The following is a 12,970-nucleotide window of genomic DNA, read 5'->3' as shown; positions in this document are numbered from 1 at the left end:
GGAAGTTGTGTCCAGTGAGAGCCTTGCACTGTTTAGTTGTGTCTTTCCCTTGCCCTGACACTCAGCTGTGACACTCAATTATCCTTAAGTTATAGTTAAAATGAACTATGCATGGATAATGTGCAGTTAACATTTGCCTCCATGCGTACACGCCTGAGCCTCCCATCCAGTCTGGATGCTGTCTTGTGCCAGATCCTGCTGTCAGCGGGCTTGAACAGATGGTGGGCTAGGCCCTACGGGCTCTCTGACCCAGTGATTTCAGCTGTAGCTCCTCTGGGGTAGTTGTCAGAAAACAAAGCATTGTAACGTGGGAAATGACTTTACTGCTTCCTGGCATGGTGGAGGGGTGTGTGTGTCTGCCTGCTTGCCTGTCTGTCTGTGTGCACGTGCACACACATGCATACACACAATAGATTTTAAGTGTCAGATTTCCTGATGGTACCTTAAAACCTTACACTTTTTTTGTTAAAGATGCAAAATGAAAGCATATCCTGGAAGAATTACGATCCTTTAACTTAGAATCCTGGGTTGATAAGGAGCACATGAAACAGCAGTTTCTAATATTTTGATCCAAACCTTTGATTAAAAATATTTTACAGGAACTGGAGGTGTAGCTTAGTAGTAGAGTCTTTGCATGTGAGAAGCTCTTGGTTTGGGTCCTAGTATAGCAAAAGCAACGTGTGTGTGTGTGTGTGTGTGTGTGTGTGTGTGTGTGTGTGTGTATGTGTGTGTGTGTACACACACACACGTGTACATACAATCATATTTACACATATATAATTTAACCCAAAACATAAAAAATAAAAATTTTAGCTTAATATGTGGGTTTTTAATTCTTTTGTTGTTGTAGGTGATACTTATTTCTCTTTCCAGAATAAAACTTTAGAGCTCACTGACAGATTGGAAGCTGCAGTTTGAAGAACACTCTTTAGGGGCTGTTCAGATGGCTCTGTGGGTAAAGGTGCTTGCCAACAAGCCTGATGACCTAGGCTTGATCCCTGAACTCTCATGGGGGAACAAGAACTGACCTCCCATAAGTTCCCCTCTGACCTCCACAAACACACTGACGTAAAAGCATGCCTATACACATGCACACACATGTAAATAAGTAAATATGAAAGTGTCTTCAAGACAAAGAAAACTAATGTTAAGCATTAACTGTAGAGACATTTTTGTATACTTTCTTGAATTATTTGAGTAAGAATGAGTTTCCTACTACATTATTTATGTCACCCGTCTTTTAAGAAACTCAGTATTTTCTGTTACTTATGTGTACAAAGATCTACAGCAAAAAAGCATATTATACAGTCAGATTTTAGTTGAAGATTTTAATAAGCCGTATAATCTTCTCATCAAATACATATCATTTCTTATTGCCTATAATCAAATACGATATCCAGGGGATTTTCTTTATTTCTGTCATTTAAATAACCCTGTTATCTTTGGTTTAATGGGTTATTTCAATAATAGATACATGAAGGGGCTTGTTTTTGTTCTAAGACTCTCTAGGGGAAGCAGTAAGCAGCTCTGGAATTTCTATATCACCAAGCAGAGCTTTAAATATCATGGAGATTATTTCCTATTTCTTTATATTAATAGTGATTCTAATACATTGTATTAAAAATGTGGTCATCATATGGAAGTGTATAATCTTAGCTATCATTCAGCACATAAAAATTATATGAGGTATAGGTTTTACTCATAATCACTATTTTCAAGTTACTATACCTTTATTGGGAACCATAAAAAATACATAAAATGATATTGGTATAGCTCTAGGGGTTTACAAAGGATGTAGGAAAAAGCATTCCTGTTCCACATTGATACCGTTGAAACTAATACTAAAACTGAGTTGTCCTGTAGTAGTTGACAGATTAAGAAAACTCCCTTTGTAGTGTGACGAGAGAGAGAAATGGTTCTATAGTGTATTGTGAAAATTAAAACAAGGTAAAAGCAGCGTATATAGCAAAAGGTAATTTATATAAGTGGTTCACCGTCTATGAAACCAACTTTTATTATGGATAGAGAAAGTTCGTGAATAACTTCCTGTCATTTAAGTAGTTCATGTCTGCATTACAGAATTTCATAGAAGCCCCCTCCTTTTTCTTTCTTTCAGACACAGAAACAAGTGAAAAAATACAAGGAGGTGGAATACTTCAGTTGTTTGCAAATCTGTTGACGCCACAGTCCTCCTGCACAGCCAAAGTAGCCAACATCATAGCAGAAGTAGCCAAAAATGGTGAGGTTTTCATCCAGAATTTTCTGCTCGGAACATCTTCAGTTTTACACCTTACTTGTCAGTATGTTTTATTAATTTATGTTTTGATTTAGTAATAGGTTAGACTCTTTCTGCTTCTTTTCTTTGACTTTGTGTTACTATTTTAGATGACTCTGGTTAACAGTTATTTTCTTCCTGTATTTCCACTTACTCAGAACAGAATTGAGAAAAACTACTATTTGTCTCTGTGTCCTTTTATCATCTCAGTTGAGATCTAAGAGTTTTTGGTGTTGCTTCCTCGTCCATCTTGTATCACAGGCAGCATGTGTTGGTGTCTGTGGTGTGTTGGTATCTATCTGCGGTGTGTTGGTATCTGTCTGCGGTGTGTTGGTATCTGCTGTGTGTTGGTATCTACCTGTGGTGTGTTGGTATCTATCTGCGGTGTGTTGGTATCTGCGGTGTGTTGGTATCTATCTGCGGTGTGTTGTTGGTATCTATTTGCGGTGTGTTGGTATCTATCTGCGGTGTGTTGGTATCTGTGGTATGTTGGTATCTATCTGCGGTGTGTTGGTATCTGTGGGGTGTTGGTATCTATCTGCGGTGTGTTGTTGGTATCTATCTGCGGTGTGTTGGTATCTATCTGCGGTGTGTTGGTATCTATCTGCGGTGTGTTGGTATCTATCTGCGGTGTGTTGGTATCTATCTGCGGTGTGTTGGTATCTGCAGTGTGTTGGTATCTATCTGCGGTGTGTTGGTATCTATCTGTGGTGTGTTGGTATCTGCGGTGTGTTGGTATCTATCTGTGGTGTGTTGGTATCTATCTGCGGTGTGTTGTTGGTATCTATCTGCAGTGTGTTGGTATCTGCGGTGTGTTGGTATCTATCTGCGGTGTGTTGGTATCTATCTGCGGTGTGTTGGTATCTATCTGTGGTGTGTTGGTATCTATCTGCGGTGTGTTGGTATCTATCTGTGGTGTGTTGGTATCTGCGGTGTGTTGGTATCTATCTGTGGTGTGTTGGTATCTATCTGTGGTGTGTTGGTATCTGCAGTGTGTTGATATCTGCGGTGTGTTGGTATCTATCTGTGGTGTGTTGGTATCTATCTGCGGTGTGTTGGTATCTATCTGCGGTGTGTTGTTGGTATCTATCTGTGGTGTGTTGGTATCTGCGGTGTGTTGGTATCTATCTGCGGTGTGTTGTTGGTATCTATTTGCGGTGTGTTGGTATCTATCTGTGGTGTGTTGGTATCTGTGGTGTGTTGGTATCTATCTGCGGTGTGTTGGTATCTATCTGCGGTGTGTTGGTATCTATCTGCGGTGTGTTGGTATCTGCAGTGTGTTGGTATCTATCTGTGGTGTGTTGGTATCTGCAGTGTGTTGGTATCTATCTGTGGTGTGTTGGTATCTATCTGCGGTGTGTTGGTATCTATCTGCGGTGTGTTGGTATCTATCTGCGGTGTGTTGGTATCTATCTGCGGTGTGTTGGTATCTATCTGTGGTGTGTTGGTATCTATCTGCGGTGTGTTGGTATCTATCTGCGGTGTGTTGGTATCTATCTGCGGTGTGTTGGTATCTATCTGCGGTGTGTTGGTATCTATCTGTGGTGTGTTGGTATCTGCGGTGTGTTGGTATCTATCTGTGGTGTGTTGGTATCTATCTGCGGTGTGTTGGTATCTATCTGCGGTGTGTTGATATCTGCGGTGTGTTGGTATCTATCTGTGGTGTGTTGGTATCTATCTGCGGTGTGTTGGTATCTATCTGTGGTGTGTTGGTATCTGCGGTGTGTTGGTATCTATCTGTGGTGTGTTGGTATCTATCTGTGGTGTGTTGGTATCTGCAGTGTGTTGATATCTGCGGTGTGTTGGTATCTATCTGTGGTGTGTTGGTATCTATCTGCGGTGTGTTGGTATCTATCTGCGGTGTGTTGTTGGTATCTATCTGTGGTGTGTTGGTATCTGCGGTGTGTTGGTATCTATCTGCGGTGTGTTGTTGGTATCTATTTGCGGTGTGTTGGTATCTATCTGTGGTGTGTTGGTATCTGTGGTGTGTTGGTATCTATCTGCGGTGTGTTGGTATCTATCTGCGGTGTGTTGGTATCTATCTGCGGTGTGTTGGTATCTGCAGTGTGTTGGTATCTATCTGTGGTGTGTTGGTATCTGCAGTGTGTTGGTATCTATCTGTGGTGTGTTGGTATCTATCTGCGGTGTGTTGGTATCTATCTGCAGTGTGTTGGTATCTATCTGCGGTGTGTTGGTATTTGTCTGCGGTGTGTTGGTGGGTGTTGTGCTGACAGAGCCTGGCTAATTGTCTTCTCCCCCTCAGTTTTGCATGTTTCGTGCTGACAGTTGACAGCAACATTGCAGTTGGGATGCATGTTCTGTTTCCCACTCTTGCTTTCTTAGAAAACAACTTTGTCTGAAATTCTCTACTGAAAGCACTTTGGGGAACAAAAATGATAATATAAATTATCTAATACTTAATTCTCCCCCCCATGTGTTATTTATATCCAGTGACAGATTCCTTGGAAGAATTAAGCCAGAACTGCATTTACATAATTTCAGTTTAATCAGTTTTAGCAAACACCAAATAAGTAAAGCAACCTTTAAACATAAGGGGAAACTTTAGTAATTACAATATTTAGTATGTTTCAGTTGGACAGAATTTGGTATTATGTCTTTTATTCTAATATGTTTCATACATCAATGCTTTTCACAGGAAATTTAAAATTTTCTGATTTCATTTGAGTAATTACCATGCTAATTGATTTTTCAAAGAACTGTTTGAACTGGTAAGGCACTGTCCATTTATGTAAATTACCAAAAATGAAACTGGCAGTAGACACTTTGCTTATTTTAAAGCTCATCCGAGCCTTTCACGTGTCAGTGACCTTCTGTATTGGCAGATCATGTTTGTTCACTGAAAACTGGCTCTCTGATTTATACGCCAGAGCCTCCCGAGGTAATGTTGGTTAACTTAAACCAACCTCTTTTTATACAAAGCAGCTTGGATTTTTAAGACAAGTGATTTATTTTTAACCTCATCAGAGTCACAGTATAGATTTGGGGAATTCAGAAGACAGGATTTGTTTTTATCATAAATCCTCCTTTTTATTATGGTATATTATTATTATTATTATATTTATTATAGCATTCAGTGTACTCACGACAGTTCTGCTAACACAGGTTTCATGTAGAGGTGCTCTAGAGGGTGGTATCTGTGTCCTAAAAACAGGATAAATGTTTAGCATTAGCATCCTCAATCAGGCCATTAAAAAGCATATTACTGTAATAGTGAAAATAAATGGGACATACTTGGATGTGTATTGCTTAATTAACAATTGCTTAATTGTTTTTTAAAAAATGAGTGGCTGAGAAAATGGAATAAACTCGTACTAAAAGATTTTTTTTTAACATTGCTTTAGAACACAACAACATATTCATTGACCATAAGAAAAGATTATCATTTGATCCATAGGAAAATGAGGTTAGAGATGATTTTTCATTGCTATGCAGATTATGTAACTACAAGGAAGAAATATGGCATATAACTCCTAGGTTCAGGTTCAACATAAAATGTGCTTCAATTTTATTTGCATATAAAAGAATATGAATATTGATACACCCAACTGTGTTCATAATTCCATGAGACATTCAAGCTTGATGTGGAGTGTAGTTATAATTCTAGTAGACATTTAGACCTGTTGTCCTTTTAGTGGTTGCTGCCTTTGAAGCCACAGCTGTCTGAATCAGCAACTCAACTCTGCCACTACCAGCAGCGATTAGACGGCAAGGGCCGTAGCCTAGCTGGGGGGAATTCTGTTTCCTCAGGTTCTGACTCTTGAAAAGCTACGAAGGGAACTTAACTAAACCTCTGTCCCTCTAAGGAACTCAAGATTCAAAGGTTAAGGTGGATTCTGCTCCTCAGAGAGGCTGAATAGCAAGAAGCTCCCCTCCTGCATCTCCTCTCCTCTCCTTATAAACCCTTCTCCCCGGCTCCTCCCTACCACTTCCTGTCAGCTAATTGTTGACGCAGCCTCCTGACCACAGGGTGAATTTTATTTCATCAAACACATCTTTGCATCACTAAAGAAATAATCCAGAGCATAAACAAAAGTAACACACCTTGAAGTAATATTCTATAACGTAGACCTTTTAAATAAATTATTCCAGTGTATGATAGACTTACAGCTGACTTGAGACAGTAGAGAAATAAGTGAGACAGAGGTGATCTGTGAGTATTTCATGCCTGGGTTGATTACAGATGAAGTATGTGCTGCACAAGTGTGAGGACCAGAGTTCAGGTCCCTAGAACTCTCGCGAGAACTTGGCTAATGTGTTGGTTGCCTGCAATCCCACCACTCCAAGGACAGAGATGAGATTCCCAGAGCAACTTGGCTAGCTAGACTAGCCAGAATCAATGAAGTCCAGGTTCTAGGAGAAACCCACTGTTGGAAAACAAACTGGAAAGCTGTTGAGAAGACACCCAATGTCAACTCAGACCTCTGCTTATGTTCGTGAACACTCTTGTGTACACATGGTCCTGTCCAAGTATGAACATGCATACACATGCAGTAAATAATAAAAACTTGTATTGGTGGTTATCCATAATAGTACTAGTAATTGTCAACACTAGCCACTATTATGTGCTTACATTGTGTTGTGTGTTATACATTATTCCAAATTCTTGTTGTAGTTTATCTGCTTTAACAAGTACTCTAGGTGATTCTGATGAATGTAAGGTTAAGAACCAAGTCTTGGTCCAAAACAATATAGAATCGGCAGCATGAATCAGCATTATGGTTTTTCTCCCTACCAGAATGCTCACAGCATTAATAATGAAAGGATTTCAGGTATTGCCCTACTGGAAACATGGGGGTTTCTCATTCAGTGTTGTAGTTTAATATATTTCAATTCTGTCCTTCATTCTGTATCAGGTAGTTATTTGTTTTAATGTGAAATATGTTGGCCTTAGAAGCAGCACTTGGAAACACAGTGGGGGTGAGGGGGGAATATGTACATGTGTGGATGGAGTAGCTGAAGTTTTTTGCCTTGTCACTTCAAGTGTTGGAACCTTAGCCCATGACTGTGGAAGAATAGCCATCAGCATTATCTTTAGAGATAAGAGCATTGCATCAAAACAGAAGGTTGTCGGTTGGAAGAAAGTTGTGTCAAGCTAGGAGTTAATGAAGGAAGGTTACTAGAAAATGGAAGCTCTGATGACGGAGCAGTATCTGAGTCCCAGGCATTAAGGCATACTCCAGCACTCCTTGTATTTGGCTTGTGAGCTTTGGCTTACTACTTGCTTCCTTCAGGTAGTTGAAAGTGAGAAAGGTACACACAAATCTCATTTTCAAATATTTGATAACTATATATGTAAAATTTATGAATCTGTGTATGCACAAAGAAAATTATTTTGTGGTTTTCATCTCAGCCTATACTTTATAATAATACTGAGTAAATATGTAGTTGAAGTAATTTTGGCAAAGGAAAAGTAAAAAAATAAGAAATTAAGAATATTTTTACTAAATCAAAGGTGCAAAGAGGTGGGAATCCACTTTGTTTTTTAATTTTATTAGCACTGAGCTAAATCAATGCCTCTGAATTGAATTCCTGTTTTGAAGTCCACATTTAATGCAAAAAAATACAAAATAAAATCTAGGTTTATAGACAAGCAGGCATATTTACAAATGTGTTTCTGTGGCTTCCATCAACTTGTGCTCAGTCGTACTACCCTCTTCTGCCTCCCTGTACAGTACTCCATGGTCTCCATTTTTGGAGTTCAAATTGACGAGAGAGTCCGACCTTGTCTTATTTCGTCACCATTGTTCTGTTAACAGATCTCTCAAAGTGGGCTCTTTACTAGTGCTGTGCAGGCCGGATGTGTTTCAGAACCCAGCCTGACGAGTTTGGGTACTGGTCCATGTGGTATTGACATAGCTCTGTGTGTGCTGGGGACCACTTTGAACTGAGATGATCATCGTAGCCATTCTGAAGCCTTTCTAGTATCATATACACGTATTTAAAACATTCTTGCTAAGTTCTGGAGTTGTTGATTCACACATGCATGTACACACACACACACACACACACACACACAGGGAGGGAGGGAAGGAAGGAGGGACAGGTTGGTTATTTAAAATTATGTAAGGATTGCTGCCCATCCTCAGTCAAAAAGGTTTTTAGGAAGTGACTTTCTTCAAAGGCTGGCAAGTTGTCTTTACAGTAACTACAGACTGGCATTGCTGGCATCTTTGTTCCAGCTGTGTGCTTCCTAGTTACAGTGACCAGAACATTTTACAGTTTCCTCTATTTATTCTCCCGCCTTTTATAAATACATATTGATTAGAGTCCAAGTTTTGAAAAAAATGGGATCAGATAAACAGCACATAAAAGCAAAGAAAAGCATAATTCTTTGATGTTTGCATCCGTTGAAGATGGTAACAAAACAGCAATATAACAACAGGTACCATTTTTAATTTCATTTTTAAATGATATTCAGTGAAATTATCTCAACTATGGTAAGCTAGGTATAGCTTAGTGAAAAAGAGATGAACACCTTTCTTTAGTTGATTGCATGTTAATTTAACAGTTGAGATCTGTAGATATTTCTGAAATACGAATTAATGTGAAAGGAAGCCCATAAGTAGATGGATGGTGGATGGTGTGCTCTTCCTAGTTTGTGGGTATGTATAACATAATTTCCTTTTTCTCAACATATCGTAAGATACTCTACATTATTAAAAACTTTCCGTGATAAATTCAGAGGTTAGCTTTTGAAGTAGAAAAGAAAATCTCAACCGTGGGAGTTAAATAGCAAGAAGCCTTCAGGAGTGTAGCAGTAAGAGATACAGGAGGAATGGAATCCTTCAGGTCCCTCACAGCAACCTAAAGGCGTCATTCTTTGAGATTTTTTAAATTAAGGAAAAGAGAAAGAATGCTTAAGAGGACAAAAACAGACTGAGGAACGGACCCTCTTGACAGTGGGAGTGAAAGTTGGTTATTTGGTGAGATAAGTTTTACCATGAAGAATAGCTCTCCATTTATTCATCAGAACATTCTGATAGTAAGTGTGAATCTAAAAGGATAATTTGAATAGTGACTGTTGGAGAATTTCATCAACTCCCTTTCTTTATTACCTTTTCAACTTTTTTGATAAGCCACTGCAAGAATGAAGTTCATTTCTACCCGTTACTGTGGTGGTATCACTGAGAGTCAGTAAGCAGAGAATAGTGAACTATAAAGAAAACGGGACCCTAGGAAAGACCCAAGGATCACCCAATGACAGAGAAATGGATGAGATCTACATGGACAACCTGGATGACAGTGGGAGTAATGAAGGGCAAGATTTGAGGGAAAGAAAGCTTAGGGGAGCAGGAGATCCCAGCTGGATCAAGAACAGAAAGGGAGAATGAGGAATAACAGACCATGATAAATGATGACTACATGAGAACAGGAATAGGCAGAGTGCTGGAGAGGTCCCCAGAAATCCACAATGATACATCCTCTGTAGACTGCTGGCAGTGGTCGAGATCCTCAGCCAGGCCCCAGGTGGAGCTCCAGGTGTCCAACTGTCTGTCAAGAAAGAGGAGGGTCTGCAAGAGCGTGAATTGTTGAATCCAAGATTGCAAAAAGCACAGGGACAAATAGCCAAACAAATGGAAGCACATGAATTATGAACCAAAGGCTGTGGAGCCCCTAGCTGGATCAGGCCCTCTGGATAAGTGAGACAATTGAATAGCTTGATCTGTTTGGGAGGCACCCAGTCTGTGGGTCCAGGACCTGTCCTTAGTGCATGAGCTGGCTGTTTGGAACCTTGGGCTTACACAGGGACACTTTGCTCAGTCTGGAAGGAGGAGACAGGACCTGCCTGTACTGAATCCACCAGGTTTAAATGAATCCCCAGGGGTGCCTTGATCCTGGAGGACATGGGAATGGAGGGGTGGGACTGGGGGGAAGGTGGGAATGGGGGCGGGAGGGGGGAGGACAGGGGAACCCATGGCTGATGTATAAAATTAAAACACATAATAATAAATAAAAATAAAAATAAAAGATTCGAGAAAAACAGATTCGGATGAGAAGAAAGGAAAATATTTGCAGGTGAGACCTGTAAATGCTTGCATATAACAACAGCAAAGATCAGTGGTCTGTCAAATGGGTGTTAATAATAAGAATGAAGATGAGGAATTCAAGATTCTTCTAGGCCTTAACAATTGAAAAAGACCTATTAAAATGATTCATTGGAACATTTAAAATTTAACTGTGAGCTTTTAGAGACCATATAGGAATAAATTGGACTGTTTTTGATAGCTTAGTTTATAGCATATCCTTTGATTATCACACTCTTTGAAAGAATTCTGCCACCCTCATATACTGTTTCTAAAACACATCAGTCATTCTCAGAAGATAGTGACAGCTTAGCTGTAATGAAAGTTAATTAAAAATACTATTGGTTTTATGTGGAGACCACCAACAGTGACTAATACAGTCCTACTCGTTTTTGTACATTTCTTTCTTTCATCACGTATGGAAGAGGGTTGTAGCAGGGTGCTTTTGAACAGAAATGTGTTCTTCAAATAGTGAGCACTTTGAACATTTCAATAGCATGTGTTTATTTTATTAGGGGAGATGATGTATGTAAAATATGTATCTTTCAGGTTCTAATTAAATATGTCTCTCTTTTTCAGAATTTATGCGAATTCCATGTGTAGATGCCGGATTGATTTCACCACTGGTCCAGCTGTTAAATAGCAAAGACCAGGAAGTGCTGCTGCAGACGGGCAGGGCGTTAGGAAACATATGCTACGATAGCCGTAAGTGTCAATCAGAATGCACTAATACATCCACAGTGCTTTAAAATTTAATTTATCATTTTCAAATTAGTTTCAATTTGGTGTTGAAGATGGGCCAGTAAGCTTTAGCTCTGCTTATGTAGCAGAATTGGTTGAAAGTTGGGTCATCATATTCTTAACTAAGAAGTTATAGGGAATAAATTAGCCTGTTTTCACAAGTTATTTTCTAAGTTAAGTACATTGCTAAAACTGAGACCTTTGAGTTTCACAAAAATCCATTTACAGATCTTTAAATTAGGTCTTATGATGTATTATCTAAATGAAAATACTTATGGGAAGTTTTTGATTTCTAAGTCTGTCTAAATAAAGTTTTAATTAATTACCATTCAATAAAACCATTCATAAAAGCCATCATATCCAAAGCTAGATTGGCCCACTGCATTTGCATTGGTTCCATTCCAGTTTCTTCCTACATCATTGCCATCCTTACCACCTTGTGGAATGCAGTTCTAGACAGAGTAAGCAAGAATTGGTGTGTGGATTTATCACAAACATACTGTAGTTTCTACATCTCATCTCACATATACACAGAAAACTTCTGAGTATAAAGCTGGACGTGATGACATGCACTTTTAATCCCAGCACTCCAGAGGGAGAGGCAGGAGGTTCATGAGTTCAAGGCCAGCCTGGGCTATAATAGCAAGAACTTACCTCAACAGACAAAAACCCGAGACTTTTAGTGTATTCACATTAACGAGGCATAGTTTGGTTTTCCCTAGATTTTTTTTTTTCTGAGACAGAAACCACATGCTTATTCAAATTTATACCATCTACAAATTCAGTTATATTTGTATGACCGGGATAATTTTACATTTTCCCTCTTGAGTCCATACCTCAAGTGAGTTGTATTTTTCTGTGAACACTAAATATTTGGCTCTAACAAACGAAACTTTAAAATGTGGTTTCTGTCTGTGAACCAGATAGTGAACACATATTTACTGTAGAGCAAAAAGACACTCTGGTTATTAGCTGTAATTGCTCTATAGCCTTAGACTATCTTATTCTTGCTTATTTCTCTTTACTGTGTGTAATGATGTCCAGGACATCTTAATGCAAAATTTAGCTTCCATTTTCCAGTCCTTGATAATGCATATAAAGTAACATATGTTCTGTATTGGCTATCCACTACAGTTCTGCTCTGTTCTGATTCTCTGCATCTTAAGGTATTAGCTTCCTTTACAAAATGATAGTTCTTCATATTTGTGATTTTTGTATTCTCTCTGTGTGTGTGTGTGTGTGTGTGTGTGTGTGTGTGTGAATGTGTTTGTGTATGGTGTTTATTCAGCATCATAGATTGTAATCTCAGCTCTCAAAATTATTATTTAAAATTATTTTTATCAGTACTTACAGAGATACACTGCGGACAGTGGTAGTTACAGAGTGGTTGTATGCACTTGCGGATACTTGGTGTTCCAGTTTGCTGTCTTACTCGTCTGTGTTTGTGGAGGAATTTAAAGCTGCCAGGAGTATTTAGATAGTATTCAGCTTTATTATTCTTGAATTGTTTTCTCTAACCATGGAGATTATTTCCTCTTGTGAGTCTTTTGTCCTCGAGTTTCACTTTATAATGACAAAATAGGAAACACACAGGGATCTCTTGCCTGATTCTGCTATAGTTTTCATGGACACACAGTCATTTATTTCCAAAGAACCTTGAAGTCGGGGTGGTAGATGTCAGGATACTAAGGCTATAACATGATGGAGCTGAAGTTCACTGTTACAGGTTTATAGCCTGTCCCTTTGTCTTTTGAAATACACAGTACAAAGTTTTACGGGCATGCTCCAGGCTGTGATTTTAAATGTTTTTCATTTATGTAGAAGTGTTTGTAACTACTTCATCCTTTAATGACTTGGGTAGAAATTATATTTGAATTGATAAGTGAACATAGTGACTCTAAGCCATAGT

General features: G+C 38.9%; 1 protein-coding gene across 4 annotated transcripts in view; it reads left to right on the top strand.

The window, feature by feature from the left end:
- Positions 1 to 12,970, top strand: part of Rap1gds1 (Rap1 GTPase-GDP dissociation stimulator 1) — a 143,203-nt gene that overhangs the window by 58,050 nt on the left and 72,183 nt on the right. For all 4 annotated transcript variants that reach the window (XM_036190902.1, XM_036190901.1, XM_036190900.1 and 1 more), the window contains exons 3-4: positions 2,117 to 2,239; positions 10,900 to 11,025. In XM_036190902.1, coding sequence (XP_036046795.1) covers positions 2,117 to 2,239; positions 10,900 to 11,025 — 249 coding nt within the window. The remainder of the gene's footprint in view (positions 1 to 2,116; positions 2,240 to 10,899; positions 11,026 to 12,970) is intronic.

The sequence above is a fragment of the Onychomys torridus genome, chromosome 6 (genome assembly GCF_903995425.1).
Source record: "Onychomys torridus chromosome 6, mOncTor1.1, whole genome shotgun sequence".
NCBI lineage: Eukaryota > Metazoa > Chordata > Mammalia > Rodentia > Cricetidae > Onychomys > Onychomys torridus.
This window is presented reverse-complemented; position numbering and strand designations above follow the sequence as displayed.